Source organism: Chaetura pelagica, unplaced genomic scaffold (genome assembly GCF_000747805.2).
Source record: "Chaetura pelagica isolate M959 unplaced genomic scaffold, ChaPel_1.0 scaffold405, whole genome shotgun sequence".
NCBI classification, from domain to species: Eukaryota; Metazoa; Chordata; class Aves; order Apodiformes; family Apodidae; genus Chaetura; species Chaetura pelagica.
Genome location: NW_009953489.1, coordinates 2,851,056 through 2,869,500, shown reverse-complemented (window position 1 = coordinate 2,869,500; position 18,445 = coordinate 2,851,056). Strand labels below are relative to the sequence as shown.

General features: G+C 40.8%; 1 protein-coding gene across 1 annotated transcript in view; it reads left to right on the top strand.

The window, feature by feature from the left end:
* QSOX2 (quiescin Q6 sulfhydryl oxidase 2) overlaps nucleotides 1-12,411 on the top strand; it is a 98,428-nt gene extending 86,017 nt beyond the window's left edge. The window contains exons 9-13 of the mRNA XM_009998950.1: nucleotides 1,391-1,520; nucleotides 3,950-4,072; nucleotides 4,933-5,083; nucleotides 9,072-9,260; nucleotides 11,861-12,411. Of these exons, the coding sequence (XP_009997252.1) occupies nucleotides 1,391-1,520; nucleotides 3,950-4,072; nucleotides 4,933-5,083; nucleotides 9,072-9,260; nucleotides 11,861-12,411 (1,144 nt within the window). The remainder of the gene's footprint in view (nucleotides 1-1,390; nucleotides 1,521-3,949; nucleotides 4,073-4,932; nucleotides 5,084-9,071; nucleotides 9,261-11,860) is intronic.
* Nucleotides 12,412-18,445: the final 6,034 nt, after the last annotated feature.

Sequence of the window (18,445 nt, the reverse complement as noted above, 5' to 3'; positions counted from 1 at the left end):
TCTTTCCCTCTTTGTGTGAGGGAAGGAAGCAAAGGCTTTGCAGAGATAATCCCTCAGCATCTTTACATGGAAAGATGTAGGACTGAGTGCTTTCTATTTTGTACTTATTTTCCTTTCATGGGCACTAGTAGCATCATCTTCTTTCAATTACTATTATAAAATACTTTAGATGAAATACTGTGTTATCAAAACAACTGAGTTAAATTGAGTTGCTTTCCAGTAAGGCAGATTCTTGTTGATGTGAATCTCAAGCCCAGGTATCTTCCAGATAGGATTTCTTGAGGGAACCTCATGCATTCACATGGATGAATCTGTATTTAAGAAATTTAAAGCACAGTTTTGCTGTTCTTTTAAACTGGAGTACATTGCTAGTTAAGGACATAAATTCAGAGTAAGTCTGTAGTTTGAGCTGTTAAGAATATAGATTATTTTGTGTATTAATGCTATTTCCTGCATGTTATTTAAGAGGTGGGACAAGCTAGTTTCTTGAAGAACTGTTCTTTTAATTCTGTTTGTTTTTAGAAATGACAATGCTGCTGAACTCTTGCAAGAAGTGTGTAACCAGTAACTATGTGAACTTCTGTTCGGGTACATGACTCAGTGTCACACTGTCTAGAGTGGGTACTGTGGAAGCACTGAAAGCTAGGGTCTTGTATTTGATGTATTTGTTCTTTGCAAAGTGTTTTGTCATTATGAAGATATTTGGTTATGAGAAGGAACTCTTACAATTTTTTTATTTGCTTTACATGTCACAATTCTGTCCTAAGAGCTGATGTGAGTAAAATGGACTGTTCAACTTGTGTGCAGAGAGCAGTTAAACAACATCTTTGGGGACAGGATTTCTAGATTCAGTCCTTCCCAGCATTGACCTTTTTCAGTCTTGTTTGCACGCCTGCTCTGTGTATAATCTACTTTTGTTCAACAGAAGCCTCTCTTTTTTCATAGCATGTAATTTTTCTACTTGTGGTCAGTCCTGAAGAGCAGCTGTAATTTCTTCCCACCAGCCATTTCCTTGCCAACAGTGTCAGGGCTATAATTTGATTACAAGGTAAAGCTGGCTGGGAGGCAAAAAGTTTAGTCAAATATCAAAGAAATTCCTGTGTGTGGTTATGCCTCATTTGTCTAACTCCAAAAAAAAAAAAGACATAAAATAGCTTTTTTAAGAAAGAGAGTAGAGTGAGACTCACTGCATTTGGCATTCACCACACTGAGCACCTGAAGTAACCGCTGCGTCTCCCCGTGTTGGCCCAAGCTGTGCTGCAATCACTGTGGGGTGGCAAATGTGGAGGTTTTAATGACACCTACTATATATCAATTTTACCTTCATGACTGGTGAGAAAATGAGCGAAAGAAACCTGCCACTTTTGAGCATTATATATGTGTGTTTCAGATCTAAGCTGTACATGGCTGACCTTGAGTCAGGATTGCATTACCTGCTCAGGGTAGAACTTGCCACGCACAAGACACTTGAGGGAGCTGAGCTCAAGACCTTCAAGGATTTTGTTACTGTCTCTGCCAAGGTACACGCTTCTAGTCTCTGATTATTTGTAAAAATAAAGTGGCTCTAACATAAAATTTATTAGGTGACATAAGTCTCTCAAAATGTCTTTCAGGATGTTTAAATCTGTGCTTCCTCACTAGCTTAAAAAATAGTTTTGTGGCTTTCTTTCAATGTTATTTTTGAGGTACTGTATTCTTATACTAGAGAGGATTGAAATGCGTTTCAATTTAATCTTAGAGGGCTCAGAATTAAATAAAGCCACAGTAGTCTGCAGCATATTGAACAAACACTGCAAATATAGTCCATTTATCAGATTTTCAGAAGTAACTATTGTAACTGAGTGGGATTAAAAAAACTTGTTTTTCATTCTTGACTCTTGGATTCCATTAGTGCATACTTGAGAAGTGGTGTTCTGCTTAGAGATGGTAGTAATTTCTGTCTAGATTTTGGGTACAGTTGAGGTATTGAAGTAAATTATTTCAAAATAATTGAGGTACTGAATATAATTGAGCATTTAATTAAAGATGCTACATATTATGTTTGAGTGAAGGGACAATATGTGTCTCTTTATGTCTCTTTATATTTGCTTACTGAGTATTTAACACTGTTTTATTTTAACCAAAGTGAATCAATATCTATTTAAGGAAATAATAAGGGAATATGAACTGTTTCCAGATATCTGAATTTATCTGAAAATCAGACAGTTCCTTGCCCCCCTGCAGCCATCAGAGGTCAGAAATCTCTAGCTGGCCTCATTTCTTTAAGAAAGTGTAGTGGTAATCTTTCCATCATATTATCCCTGAAACATCCTCTCTTCTTCCTGATGGCTCCTGGCCAGCTGATGTCATTTGTTCCCCTGGCTGCTAGTGCAGAAATGGGGAATGCTCTTTTCCTTGCATGCTCAGCTCCTGCTGCCATTGCCCAAGGGGCTACTCTCCTTTGCATTCTCTTGTCATGTCACACTTCCCTTGAAGTTCTCATCCATGATTCTCAGGTGTTGCCCTCAGGAAACTTTTTATACTTTCCTCCTGTCTAACAGCATTTGGAGTGATGAGAAATCCTAAGTCACAGGGGTCTTTGGATCCCTAGTTGGGGAATTTTCTGGATCTCTACTCGAGGAATGTTCATAGTTGTAGAATTAGGGTTTTTGACAGTGCAGAAGTCCATTGTTTTTTGAACTCTCAATGAGACTGATACCTATCTGAGATTCTATTGTCTTTTAGAGGGTAATGCATGATATTCTGGGGCTCCTACAGGAGCAAAGGTAATTACAGCAACTACAGCATTCCATCGGTAGCTCAGAGTTGTGCTCATTTTCTTATTGCCTGTTAAAGAGCTGTCTTTGAACCCAAACAAGGCACATGGCCCCTTGTGTTAGAAACAACACAGACAGTTAGGGAAAGGGAGTTCCTGCCCGTTAGATTTGCATGGTATCAAGTCAGTGGTCTATGAATTAAAGACATTATCAATAGTTGGACAAGGGCTGCAGAATGACGAGCTTATGGATAGCATGTCCTGTCATAAATTGCTTGATGTGTTTAGTGTAGCAGATACAGGGACTTTTATTTCCCCATCTGTTGAAATACTGCTCCCTCTGGAAGGGTACTTAGAGGATGGTATGCATACTCCACTTAATTCTGAAGTAATTACAACCATCATTAAAGCAAGACACCATTTCTAGTGTAAAATAATGGCATTGCCTGTGATTTATAGTTCCTCACACTCATCTGCTGCAGTCTGACTTCCTGAAGTTGCAAATTAAGGAAGTCACTATTTCCAAATCACTTTGGAAATCACTATTACACATAGCAAAAGGAAAACATTATCTACATTTACAGAAATCTGAATTTATATATAAGAACTAATTTTTGTTGGTTAATCTGAGGGGGAGAAGGATTTCAGCCTCCCTCACTCCCCTGGGTGTTGTGCTCCTTTCTGAGCTGTAGACTGAGCTGAATTACCTCAATGCAGAATTCTACCTCATCTGTCAAAAGTTACTCTGTAGCATTTCTGCCTGCTGTTGAGTAGCTGCATTTTACTGGTTAACATTTTGTACATGCATCTTGTTAAATGTTGTAGACAGAAGTGGGTGTGAGAAAGCAGAGCAAGTAATTCATTTGCTCAGAGCAAAAGAAAATTGGAAGATGGGAAAAACACATTTAGATAATAAGTGTCTTGCTGCTAATGAGATTTGTGCTTCTCTGTAGCATTTCTGCCTGCTGTTGAGTAGCTGCATTTTACTGGTTAACATTTTGTACATGCATCTTGTTAAATGTTGTAGACAGAAGTGGGTGTGAGAAAGCAGAGCAAGTAATTCATTTGCTCAGAGCAAAAGAAAATTGGAAGATGGGAAAAACACATTTAGATAATAAGTGTCTTGCTGCTAATGAGATTTGTGCTTTAAAATATTATTTTCTTCTGTTTTTTTTTTTTTTTTTTTTCTCTCAGCTTTTTCCTGGCCGTCAGCCTGTGGTAAAGTTGTTAGAGACCTTGCAAGAGTGGCTGGTGAGCCTTCCATTAGACAAAATCCCTTATGATGCCATCCTAGATCTGGTCAACAACAAAATGCGGGTAAGCTGTTACTAGTTCCCAGCATAAAACACTGCATTAGGAAAGGATAAGATTCTATATAAATCTAAGACATCACTTACTGATGGTCCCTCAGTCATAATGGAGTTATAAGAAGGTTAAAATGAAAAAAAAATAATTACCAGAAAAAAAAAAATAATAATCCACATGAAGGAATTGAAATGGAAGAATATGCGTGTTCCCTCGTGTCAGCCTCACATGACAGAGGGTTCCCAGCAGAAATTTTTGAGTTGCCTTTTTGCTCTGCTTGGTATCAGCAGGATTCTCTTGAAGGTCAGAATTTAAGTGGTGGGATATTTACTCATTGAAATGGGCATTATTCCTGAGGAGTTTCCCAACATACTCTTTTAATTTCCTGTTAAGATTTTACCACTGTGTTCATGTAGGTCTTGCTGAGTAATAGGAAATTTTTTGTGTGCCCAGGGAAATTAGCTCTGTCAGAGTTTACAGGAGTATTTGTGTGTTGTGTTCGTGCTGGGCTTAAAAAAGAAAGCTACATCATGTATTCTCTCAGACTAATGAGACATTTGTGGTGTGTGTTTCAGTAGGTTTGATGTCAGTTACTGTACATTGTGTGTCATATAACATGTTTGTAAGAAACATGTGTTTTTATAATGGTGCATCAGAGTATCTCATACTTCAGGATTGTTAAACATTTGCAATGTGTTTGCCTGAAGATGGATTCATTAGCAACAGGTACAGAAGGGGTCATTTACTCTTTATTATCTTTCTCCTTGCATCACCTCAATTTCAAGGTAGGATCAGCTGTGACTGCTGTTGTGTTCAGTGATGAATTTAGGTCCCAGAGCTACCTATGTTTTAATTTTTATTTTTTTTTTCAGATTTCTGGGATATTTCTTACTAAGAAGGTTCAGTGGGTGGGATGTCAGGGCAGCAGACCAGAGCTGAGGGGTTATACCTGTTCCCTTTGGAAGCTGTTTCACACCCTCACTGTTCAAGCTGCCCTGCAATCAAAAGCTTTGCTAAATACAGGTAAGCAGCAGTTGTGTGAGATGCTTGAAGGATGAGACAAATCTGTGCAGCAGTTCAGCTGTGCAACAGAAAAATAATGTTGCATTACAGCCAGTGTTTTTGTGTGTAAATACTCAGCTCAGACATGGGTGGAGGGACTGTGGCTTTCGAGATTTAGCTTTCAGGTTGGTACCAGCAGAGGTCAGAGCATAGCTTTGCTGCCGTGGGGAGGCTCTGAAAGAAAGCCTGGCAGTTTGTTCTTGCTTAGAAATGTGGTAAATAAAGTATGAGCAGTACTTAAGGTCTGAGCACTAAAGCAGAAAAAAGGAGAGAATTTCAAACAAAGAAATTTTGAACTCCCTGAGAAGGGATGAAGATTGTTCACGTTACCTGAAGTTGTGCTGTTAATTTAATTTGAGAAGAATGAGCTTTAAACATACAGTTTAGTAACTATAAAAGCTATACAACCATTAGCCAGTCCTATAATTTTTTTTCCTTAAATACCCAACGTTATGACTGTTTAGGGTTTTTTTCAGCTGAATGTATCTAGTGTCCATTCATCTGTGCATTGATACATGACCTTGATATTTACCTTTACACTGTGTAAAACTGCTCATTTTTAGACTTGCAGCACATTGTGCAGCAGAGTGTTAATATTCTGGTGATGATTCCTATTTAAGAAATGTGCTGTTTTCCTTGCACAGTGGAAACAGAATTACTAGTGTTAAAATACTGGCCTTCATCTGTTTTTATTCTTGCCAGGACAGTGCTTTGGTTGTAGTTCTATTTAATTTTCCTTTAAAGCCTTTTAAATATCTTTTCTAAGGAACATAAGAATGCTAAATTTACTGCTACTAGATGACAAAACTCAGAAATTTATAATTTGTAACTTGCTGATTGTATGTTATAAATAAAATTATTTCATTTCAGATGATGGGTAGATATATTTGTTCAGCATTACTTGTACTCAGTGAAAATCTCTCAGTTCTTACTATTGAATCTGCTGCAGAAAAGGGATTTTTTTTCCTAGCTAATCATCCTGTTGTTGGTTTTTGTTTCTGTCTTTGTTTTGTTTTGTTTGATATTCATGGGACAGTAGGATGAATCCCTTTAATTTAGTACTCTGCTCTGTCTGGTGAGTTTAGTTTTGGTTTTTTCCTCCTGGTTGATACATTAACTGTTCAACAGGATCGTGCATCAGTCACATTTTCCCTTTTGCTCCCAGTTGCCAAAAGTGTTCTAATTAAATGTAAAAATGTTCTTAATGTTTAACTATACAAAATTGTATCTGAAATTGGTCCCATGCTTCAAGCCTGAGCTGGTGTCAGCCTGAAGTTAAAAATACATGGTAGGACCTGGGAACTCTTTGGCACACTTAACCATCCATGTAAATCGGGACAGATACGTGATGATCACTTCTTATGGGGAAAGAATTGGGTCAGTCTGAGACTGTCGGATTATGTCTTGGGAGGTTTTCCTCTCCTTATTGCTTGTTTAAATCCCATCTACTAAAAAGCATGATGTACTCCCTAATCCTTCCCACCACAGGTAGGGTTTTATGGTTCTTGTCCACTTTAAAGATTAGGGTTACCCTGAATTGCAGTAGTTTGGGAGGGAAGAGAAAAGGAGGATTACACGATGATACATGGCAGATGTTAATAGAAGATTCATCTCTGGGCTGATAAAAGAAAAACAAACAAAATGAGCCATTTTGCAATTGTTTGTTTTCTTTTTAAAGCTGCTGTATTTTTCTTGGACGTTTCCTTTACTTACAGAGTCTGGCAGTCAGTGTGAACTTGCTGTGGCTTTTTGATAGAATGGGTTTATTGGTTTATATCTGACACGTTTTAATGGTGATTGGTGGAAATGGAACCTGTGGTAGGATCAGCATAAGGGAATCCAAAGAATCTCTGAGCAGAGCTGCTCCCATCTGAACATGTATAAAATCATTGTAGAGCTCTAGTCCTGAGCATGTTAATTGTATGAAATCTGGTTTTAGGTAGTAGGATCTATTGGCATGAATGAGACAGGCCTGTGGATTTTGTTAAAAATAAAAAAAAATATTAAAAGAATATTTTAAAAAATCTGTGTTCTTTTTAGTCTGTTGCTGAATTTGAAAGTCCTCCCCACAAAATTAATTTTCCAGAGGGTAACATTACACAGGGGAAGAGATATAACTCCGTTCCTCCATAAAGAGGTTATTTGCTAGTAGTTTTGTTGTGTTTGTTGTTTTTTTCTAAATATATTTTTGGCATACATGGTAAAACTGTTTTCCCTGAAATTTATTTCAACTTTCCAAAATTATTTTTCAGCCTTTCTTTTAATACTGTAATTTAATCTGCTTTAATCTCATAGCTTTTACTTATACATGCCTATTCAATTACAGATATTGAATGTCTGAGCAGAGATTGTTTGCTTTTTAGGATTTCTTTTTGGCTTTAAAGACTTTCTTTGCTGCCATGTGTAATAATATGTTGTTGTTATTCTAAATTAAGATGTTTATGATAATTCTTCATGCTTTTTTTTTTTATACAGTTACAGATGAGTACTCTAATTGCTTGGAATAGGTTTTGTTGAGGATTTTTTTTCCCCAAAAAGCCATGGGTGTGTAGAGGATCTTTATGCTACCAAATTGTTTGTTATGCACCACCAGAAAGGGACAGTGAGCAAAGCCCTTAATCCTTTCCTACAGGCCCTGCAAAACCTGCATTGTAAATCCCTGGTGGCAGAGGTGTTCAGCTGCAGGAGCTGAGAATTTGATCAATCAGCATCATAAAATGTGTTTTGTTTGACCACCATGTGTTTGTGGTAACAGTTCATTTGTAAGTACATTTTGGGATCATTTACTAGGTCAATTAAGCATGAATCAGAAAATCTGTGAGACAGAGATGAAACTATTAGGATTTTAACAAATTGTATCTGGTTTTCAAGCCAGTTGCAGATGTAGGGACTACCTGCTGTAACAATAAAGGCCCTGCACAGAGTTCTCGATTGGTAAAGACCTTAATTTACTTCTGAATAATTTTATTATTATTTTTTTTTTTGCATTATCCTTAGTTCAAATGTGTGGATGTTATAGAAGGAATAACACGTTTGTATTTATTTTAGGAGGAATTCCTGAGTTACACTTGAAAGTGCAAATGTTGCTAAGTAGCTATTACTTGTGTGCATTCAGTGCCTGCCAAAAAAGCTGTGGCATTAATTACTGTAATGAGATTCTGGTGTTCTGTGATACCTCAGATTTATGGAGTAACTAACAGGTATCACAGGCACCTTGTGAAATGCTTAGCAGAGGGGTTTTGACTCTTGGTTTTTCAGCAGGTCACCATAATCTAGTGCCTGAGCCTAAGTGGGATGGTGAATGCATAACATGAATATTCATTTAGTTACTTGGAAGTCTGGGCTTCCAGAAGAACTGTGTGAAATACAAACAGGACTTTGTGTGTTTGAACACAAACATGAAGAAACATGTTAATGTCTGATTTTCGTTTACCTAACATTGAATATAACACTACTGCTCACCTAGCTTGTTTTGAACCTCAGTGTGTTTGAAATAATTCCCTTGTAGTTGTCTGATATCCCAGACAACCTTTCAAAACTGTGTTTGTAAATACGCTGTTTGAGAGCACTTGAAACTCTGTATTAGAAACCAAATTATTTGGCAATGAATAAATGAATATATCACCTCCTTAGTGATGATATGAAATATGCATTTTGTTGGGGAGAGGTATTTCTTCTCAGAGCTGTGTGAAGCTTTTAATGCCTCTAATATCTTTGTGCTCTCTGAGGTGCAGGTTCTGTGTGATCGCACATGTGCTTTGGATATCTCTAAATTTGAAAAGTGACAGTTTCTTCTGTCTGAAGTGAAGGTGTAAGTTTGCATGGAACAGGAAGGCTGCAACATTGCCTTGCCTTTCCCAGGGCTCACTTTTCTGTCCACTGAAGTGCCTGTGTTGAAGCTCTGTGTTGTCCAGATGGTGCTAAATGCATCTGTCATCTCTCCTCCCAGGTCTTGAAGACAATCCCCAGGTCGTACTTCAGGTCATGCAGAGATATATCCAGCACTTCTTTGGGTGCAAGGCCTGTGCTCAGCATTTTGAAGAAATGGCTAAAGAGTCCATGGATGCTGTTAAAACCTTAGATGAGGCAGTTCTCTGGCTCTGGAAGAAGCACAACGTCGTGAACAGCAGGCTGGCAGGTATGGAAGACCTGGCTTAGGAAACCTCCCTGGAAGCAGCTGTGTCTGGAGGACCAGACTGTGACATTTCATACACTGAGGCTTGTGCTGGGACAGAGAGGGATGCAGATTAGGCTCTGTAATATAACATGAGTTTAAAACAACAGTAACTTTTTGTTCCTTTAAATTCTTCTATTAAATACGTGCTTAGAAGACCAACTCCTTGTTTACACTGCTGTTCAAGAAAGGGTACTTGTGTATAGAGTAAAACCTAGAGCATCCCAATCAGCTTTAAATTGAAAGACCAGCACTAGCCATGTCATAAGAGCTATAGTAGTACCTAGAAAGGTTGAACCAGATTATCCTTGAAGTCCCTTCCAACCTGGCATTCTATGATTCTCTGATTCTAACCTTTGAATGAGTGAGAAATACACACTGGAGATCCACTGCCCTCCAGTAACATGTGAAACATTATGTAAAAACTTCATCCTTCCCCAAAACGCTATTGCTGCTGAGGTTTCACCTGTTGTTTGATGAGAGGATCTCTCTGGAGTACAAATCAAAGCCTTTTCAAAAAGGAACAGTACAGTTCAGCTACTTATCAGTGGCTAAGCAATAATTACATTTCTTTCTGTAACAGTTTAAATAGATGTTAAAACCTGTCTTCATTTTGTTCTGGAGGGATGCTGGATCTAAAATTATGCTAATTGAACAGGAGACCTTCTCAGGATAAAAGAGCCTTAACTATGAGCAGATCAGCAACTGAATCAAAATTACTGTGTGAAGAAAATCTGTTCCCCTCTAGATTTCTGTGTTTTCAGTTAGACTAAAAGAACCTTTAAAACACTGGTTGTATTTAATGTGTTCTGTTATGGGGATATCAAGTAACTAAAGCACTAAAGGAAATTGGTTTCTCTTTGCACTTAATCCCTGTCTGCTGTTATGGATCTGTGTAATGTAGCATTAGTTACAATTTAAATGTGCTATATTGTGTTTATATTATGGTTATGCTGAATTCCCAAGATTTATGAAATATTAGATACTGTTGTGAGCATAAACAGTTTGTCTCCTTTCTCCAAGGAGAGAAAAAAAGTAAATTATGAGGTATTAAATAAAAACATCCCCTGATGTTTGTTACTATTGCCAGGTTGAACACAGCAAAAGGAAGCCCTGTTGACTTGGAGTTGTTAAGTAGTGGAGCAATGTGCTTATTTGGAGCATTAAGTTATTGGAAACCTCACATGGATATTGATTTAGATGATGCAACAGCTGGCTGAAATACCCTTTTAGTAAGAACTATAAACATCCTAGAATAAATAAGAATGCTAAATTATGCTTTTTAAGTTTGCTAAAATTTCTCTTTGGGACAGTGACTTTATTTTAGTCCCTAAAAGCTGCACCTGTATTACTAGTCTTATATATATATATATATGTGTATATATATATAAAAATATATATAGTTTTCCTTTAGAAATGGTGTTTGACTGGTCAATGAAAACCCCTTCAGGTATGGGTCAAGATTGTTGTGTGTAGCTCTGCCCTATCAAAGTCTTTCCTATTGCTTTAGAATTTACAGATTTTATTATTCTTCTTGGCAGGAAAACATCAAGCACAGCAAGTATTCTGTTTGTAATATTACCATAAATGTTTTATTTCTACTTCCTCTACTGAAACAAATTGATTACTGGGTGACCTTTAAGAGCTCTGACATGCAGAGTTGCTCTCTTACTTGTAAATATCAAGGAGACAAATATTTTTCAACAGCCTTTGAATCCCCAAACAATATTTTTTTCCAAATCATGAGGAAGTTTCTTCCCTTTAAAAATCATAAAAATAATAATAAAGTAAGAACCTATATTTTGGAACTGTTTTAAGCATTAGCGTACTAACAATCAGCTAAATTAACCAGCTTTTTACCAGGTAGAGATTTGCGTTCCACAAATTGTCTCCACCCACATTTTTAAATGTTATTTTTTGTTAGAACAAGGTTTAACACCAGCTACCACGTTCAGCTCTTTGCCATCAAGGCAGAAAGGTGTCCTAGAGCTGAAAATACATCTGAATTATGATAATGGTTTTTAAAGTACTGGAAAGAGTTTCCTGTGGTAGTAGCACAGGCTGTGGAAAAGCAGGGGTGGGATGGGTGACAGTGCAGAAACACAAGAGCTGCAAATCTTTGACCTTGAATCTGCTGCAAACCAGGCTCCAGGATTAAAGAGTATTGAGTGAAAAAGAGCAGTTTGTTTTAAATTGTAGTTAACCCCTGAAGGGCCCAGAGAAGGGTGTCTCCATAGCTCCCAAAACCAGCAGCTTCAGTGTCCTCTTCTGTGGTAACTTGAACCTGGGAGCTTCTACTGAGACAAAAGGAAAATAATTGTGATTGAGTGTTTGTGTTTTGAAAGAGGAGGCAATACTTCAAAACATCATTGATACATCCATAAGGAAACTTATGAATTTCCAAAATTATTCACTATTCTCTTCAGTTGAATACAAACATGATTGTTCTGGGGGCTTCTTTCTGCCAGCCTCACAGGGTGCAGGTGGATGGTGCTCGCTGTGGTTTCCAGTGAGCTCTCTGATGGTTCAGCTCTTCTGATATTTTTGTTTCTCCTCCCAATTAGGTGATTTGACTGAAGATCCAAAATTTCCCAAAGTTCAGTGGCCAACTCCAGACATTTGTCCTGCATGTCATGAAGAAGTTAAAGGATTACACAGCTGGAATGAAGCCCAAGTTCTACAGTTCATGAAGGACCATTACAACAGCAAAAATATTCTGTATAAATACACTGAAAGCCAAACTGACTCCAGTGAAACTGAGCAGGAAGATCCAAGGGAGATGGAAGACAAAAGCCTCCTGAAGAACCCGAGTGGAAACAGAGAAAACAGGATCCAGGATAAAGAAAACAGACCAGGTTCTGAATCGAAGGTGTTGAATAAGCTGATAGGAAATCATGGACCTGTCAAAGACAGTGGGAAAGGTGCAGCTGGATCAGCCAACCTTAAAGAGACGAAGCAGGCTGTGTCTTTCTTAGGGATTGGGTTTTCAAACCTAGACATGAGTCTGTGTGTCATACTGTATGTGGCATCATCCTTGTTTTTAATGATCATGTACTTTTTTTTCCGAGTGCGGTCGAAGCGGTGGAAGGTGAAGAATTATCGCTCGTCTGTGTAGGGGCTTGAATGGGACACAAAGTTTTCATTGTATGTGGCTGTTCAGTACCAGACACAGCTTTAATATTTATGATCAGGGATTTTATATACAGTATTCCTTGTTGAAAAACCCTTTCTTTCCAAGTCATTTCACAAGTGTTCTAGCTTAATGTATGGAGCTCCCTGTAGGAACCTGGTCTTTGCCTGAGGCACACAGTGCTATCCCAGAATGTCCACTTTCCAGTTAAGAGTTTTCCATGACTTCCCACCTATGTCCTTTACTCATTTTCAGAGTAAACATTACATTATGTGATCGACTGTGCCTGGTTTTAGAAGGAAATTGGATATTGTTTTGTGTGCTTCAAGTCAGGGTTGTGTTTTTTTTCTTTTTAATTTCTCCAGAGCTGATTTTACCTGCCAGAGCACTGAGCAGTGGTGCTGCTCCCTTGGCTGCTTCATTTGGAGAAGTGAGAGTTCTGATAATATTTTTTTTTTCAGGAAACAAGAGTTCTGTTCTGACTCAATCAATTCTAAACTTATGTGACTTTCTCAAATGTTCTTTTCACTGCATATTTAATGTAGAAAGCATTATGTATTCAAGGGAGTCTTTGGTTCTCCTGTGCATTCCAGCCAAGGATGTGTGTGCCTCTGCTAGAAGGAGAGTTTGGGGCAGTTTGTATCTCAGTGAACAGCCTGACTCTGATTGCTAATGCAGTCACCTCTTGTACTGGAGTTCAAATGTAACTGAGGACAGACTCAGGCCCAGAGCTTTATTTGCTCTGCTGTTAGGTGCCTTGATGAATCATGAGAACTCCCCTCACTCATTTATGAACCAAAAAAGTAGTTGAGTATTGGAAGCCAATTCTGATGAAGCCTGGTAAAGGAAAACAGTGTTTTTAGTGAAGGACACTGGGATTTGCATCAGCCTGCCAGAACAAACTCCTGGATCTGGAAATACCAAGTTTCTTATGCTGTTGGATCACTCCATTACAGTGTGGTAGTTTTTCTTTCTGTGAAGTGGGTAAGCACTTCCCTTGGTGTTTCCAGTTCTGAGTTCACAGAGTATCACCTGTTAGGTGTAAAGGTGTCTGTGCAGTACTTAGAAGAACAGGCCATTTCTCCTGCCCTTCTGCTGGAGTGATCTTCTCTTTGGGTCAGGAAGGGTTTAACCAGTGGGTAGGTCTGAGAGCTGCCCTGTTCTGGGATGTGGCAGCAACTGGGAATATGGCAGCTGCATTCAGGGATCTGGCTGGCTGGGGTCCTGCCTGGCAGCAATTAGAAACCATGAAAACAGTTACAGTATATTGCAAAATTGCTATTTGGAATGGGGGTTCCTTTCTGATCCTAGCTGGGGGGCGTAATTCATGTCCTGGGTAGTGAAGTTTATAATTCTATCCAATGTAATTGAGCATGTTCTAGTTATCCATTACCTAATCTTTAGTTAATCCTAATAGGTTTTGGCCTCAATGTTTTCTTGTGGCAGTGAGTTCTACAGATTAATTATGTTATATAAAAAGGCTTTTCCTTTCAATTCTACATTTGCAACTTTTAATTTAATTGAAGGTTTGCTGGCTCTTCTATTACATGAGAAGAAATACATAGTCCCTAGCCAATTCATGGTATTTATACTGTTACTGTCTCCTCCTCTTATTCCCATCATAAACCCCAGCATAAAAAGTTTAAATCCTAGCAACAAGGATGGTCTGAAAGCACAAAAACTCAACAGGGAGATTTTTTTTTTATAATCATATTTTGTTTGTTCACAAAACCAAATGTTTCTGACATGAGTTCCTGCAGCTTCCGATTGGAGGAACAAAATTTGGCTTCACACATGTGCTGTCCCTTGTTCCTTTAGTTTATCAAAATAGCAAACACATGAAGTATTAACTATCTGTGGTTATTGTAAATGTGTTGGAGGAAAGAATCTCTGTTCAGATGACACTTTCAGCCTGGTGTACAGAGGGGGGCATTCCCTGTGGGTCTCTTAAGCCATCTTCACTGTTCATTGTCTGCACCTGGTGGCTCTTGCTCCAGTATGGGAAGCTTGACTCTGTGCTCTCTCTGTGAAGCTGGGGCCCAGCTCCTGCCACCCATGGCCTCTGCAGAGCCCAGAGCTGCTGGGAGTACCAGCAGGTGACTGATTATTAATTAATCAGCCTATGCCCTGACATGAAAACTTCTCTTTTTAAGTCTGCAATGTTCAGTCTGAGTGTGTAAGGACCCTGACTGTCCAAGAATTTTGGGACAAGGAGCCATCATGAGTCTCTTTAGGAATGTGTAAGAATCCCTGTAATTATAGCACCTAGGCTTGAATATTAATTAGAACAACTTGTGAGCAGCTAGAAGGATAGAGACCCAGTGGTGTGAGGTGGGCCAGGCTGGCTGGTCCACACTGTTTGCTTTGTGCTGCAATCCAGTGAGAGGTCCCAGCTGGGGGCTCGTGAAGAGAAAAGCCCAGAGTTTCCCAATTTGGTTTTGAAAACTGGACAACTTTAAGTAACTTCATTTAGGAAGGTTTTTTTTATATATCACCCAAGAAGTAGGGCCATTTAGCTTCTCAAAAAAAACAACGACCAAGCCTACCAAAACTGCAGCACAGCAAGTGCTGGATCTGGGAAATGTGGTCAGTTCCCCTTTGTCAGTGTTGCTGGACATTTTGAAGTTGGAAATGAGTCGTTAGTGCTGTTACTTAGAACTCTGCCAAATACATAGACTCAGGCTTGTCAGCTCTGACACATTCTGCTTCTTTTCATCTGCAAATGAAAACAAAAGGCTTTGAAAGTTTGTTGGGATGATTCTGCCATTAAAGAGCAGCAACTATCAATTTAGAATAAGGTGCGGTTTTTTCTGCACATCATTGGTTTTCATGTCACTGTGACCTTGCTGGAAAGGTGACAAAATGAACCAATACTCAAACCTCCAGTGTTATTGTTTTGTTTCTTAAGAGTGTAAAAAGCATTAAATCAGGATGTTGATGATCTGTGTTGGTGCTTTAACTCTGTTGCCAGTGAACAGGCCAGGGCTTTCACTGTAATTGCTAGTAGTGCCCTCATCTGGAAAAGCTTTCTTGACTTCAGTTGAGTAAGTCTTGCTTCACTTGTTCTTATTTTCAATCTTTATAATGACAAATTATATCCTTTTATGTAGTCTGATTAAAGATATATTATGTCTGCTGGGGAATGTGTGCTGCTGCTTTGCTGTGGAGCATTAGCAGTGAGTGAGTTGCAAGAAGTGTTTCCTTTTTAAAAATTGCCCCAAACCACCATCTCCTCAGTCCTGGAGCTTTTATTTGCACATTGTGCAGCACCACAGAATTTTCATTTGTGGATGGGGCTGTGCTGGTGGCAGCCACTTCTGAGAAGGATTTATTGGCCCTTTGTAATTCATGGAGCCTTCTTTGCTCTTTGGGAGTTTTTGAAGAGGAAATACTAAACCTGGATAGGAAATAAAAGGAGTACAGTGGAACTATGCCAGGGAAAAGCTCCAAGTGCTGAAGAAACCTAATGAAGTTATTCCTGACAGCTCTTTAATTTTTCCTTTCCTGCAGTGTATCCATCCTGCTGTTCCTGCTCGAAGCTGGATGGGATCTACCATCTTAACTAAAGGTGCAAGGTGTATTGTCTAGGTCTGTTGCATATGAGGAGCTGAAAATAGTGAATATAACTGTTGAGTAATTTAAATGTTTTATTTATTTATATTCAGTAACTTGACATTTTCATGTCTGGTTTGTTTGGGTTTTTTTACTCAGTCTCATACCTCCCTAGGAAGGAAAAGTGACCATTTTGTACTAAATTGTAAACTAATGTGCTTGTTTAAAATAAATTGCAAACATTTGGGCAAAGTGCTTGATTTTTTTGGCTTTTTACTTGTATTTTCAAGTTTCTTTTAGCTAAACTGTGTCACTAAGACAGCTTGTACCCGTGTCCATTTCAAACCATATTGGTTATTTGATGTGGGTATGTTTTGAAAAGCACCAGGAGCAGATGAACTTTTACTCCCTTTTCTTTTCCCTATTTTCCCCTATAAAATGTCAGTGAATTTTTGCCGGAGTGATAGAAAAATTGACAGTTTCTGACCAATTATTTGCACATTATCTCCAGACATACACAGAGACACAAATTTTCCTTAACCCTGAACATTTCTCCTTTGCTCAGGGTGGTGCAACCTCCACCAGCTGCTTCTGAATCAACTTCTGCGGGCACCTGTGGTGCCCCTGATGAGGTGGGTCAGGTGGCTTGTCACACCTATTGATTATCTACCTGCAGAAGCACTCCAAGATATTTTTTAGTAATCTGTAAGATTTCTCAACCTGTATATGAGGTTCTTTGAAGTTTGGTGCTGAATCCCACTTCTGGGAAAGCACTGATGTCCCCTGGAGAACCTGAAGAATGGGCTCACAGCCTAAATGTCCTGAGAACTGCAGACATTGTCCCTGCTGGGGCAGGTGTAGGAGTGCCCTGACCCTGCACCCAAAGCTAACACATCTGCTGCCTGGTTTCAAAGAGGTGCTGAGTCTCATGGCTGCTCTGACAGGAGCAGGAGGGCATGGGAACACACAGAAATCACCCAAAGGGGCTTTGGTGGGATCCTGCCCAGATGGTGCCACAGTGTGAGTGACCTGTGGGGCTGAAAACATGAGGCAGGGCTGACAACATGAGGCTGGGCTGGCATGTGCCATTGATGGTCCTGAGCAGGACACTGGCCACTGCCCTCTGTCCTGTGGAGCCACAAGTGCCACAGCCTGGGGAGTGGCCACCACTGCACACACACGCACACACACACACTCTCAGCACTGCTGAGAAAACCAAACAAAACTGAGCTTAAAAGGGACCCTGAGGATCATCACCCAGAAGCTGCTCGTGGCCCTGGGGAGGGTTGAGGTGCTGGTGGTGCCTGGCAGGACTCACTGCAGTACCTGGTGTTTGCAGCCTGACATTCCTGGGTACTTCATTTGGGGAGCCCAGATGCCAGTCCCCAAAATGTCTGTCCACATTATTTTCCAACCTGTTGGGTCTGAGCTGTCCCCAGACTGGGACCTGCCCCCCCAGCCAGATGAACCACCTGAGAGGTGATGCCCAGCCCAGCCCTGAGCCACGCAGGACCTGGCACAGGCAGGAAGGCAGCCCAGCACCCAGGGGTGCTCAGGAGCAGCACGGGGCCAGGGCAGGTGCCACCAGGTTGGGGCTGTTGGGGTCTCAGTGCCGGGTCCCACCCCCTGGCTGCCCCCACGGGCGGGCGAAAGTCCCCGCGCTGCCCCCCGGCAGGAACATATGTGTGCTCGGAGCCTCCCGCCCCTAAGCTGCTTTTATTAATTTGTAATCCCCTGCGAGCAGGAGGTAAAGGGATTCGGGGGATTAACGGGCTCACAGTAACAACCACAATTATCAGCTCCGGCTGCCTGGGGCAGCGGGACACACACGCACGGGGACTGCCCCCCCGCACACAGACACACGGACAAGTGTGCACACGCAGACACAAGAGCACCCACGGGCAGAGGAAGAGCACACGGGTGCAGAGAGGGGCACACACGCCTGTCTGCACACACACACACACCTGTCTGCACACACACACACAGCCCTCCGCACCCCCCACGCACACGAACCGCACAGACACCCGCGCACACACGCAGCTGCACCCACAGCCCCGCGTCCGCACCCGCTGCACCTCTGTGTGCACACGCGCGCTCCTGCGTGCACACCCACCCACACGCAGTGCAAATACACACACACACGTCCATGTCCTCCCCGTCCTCAGTTGGTGCAATGAACCTCCTCCAGCCGCAGGGCGCTGATGGCCACGGGTCAGACACGAGTCCTCCCTCGTTACTTCTCCACGCTCATTAACTAATTAGCGGAAGGGGACCAGCCCTCCTCCCGCTCCCCCCGGGAGGCGCTGGGAGAGACCCGCGCCGCGGGGACAAACGAAATCCGAGAGCGGGGGCGGGCGGGGGCCGGGCGGTCCCGGGGGAAACGTCCCCTCGACGGCGTCTCCCCAGACCCCGCCGTGGCCGCTGCCGGGGGCTTTGGGGGGGCCGCGGGGCCGCTTTGCCCTCCAGG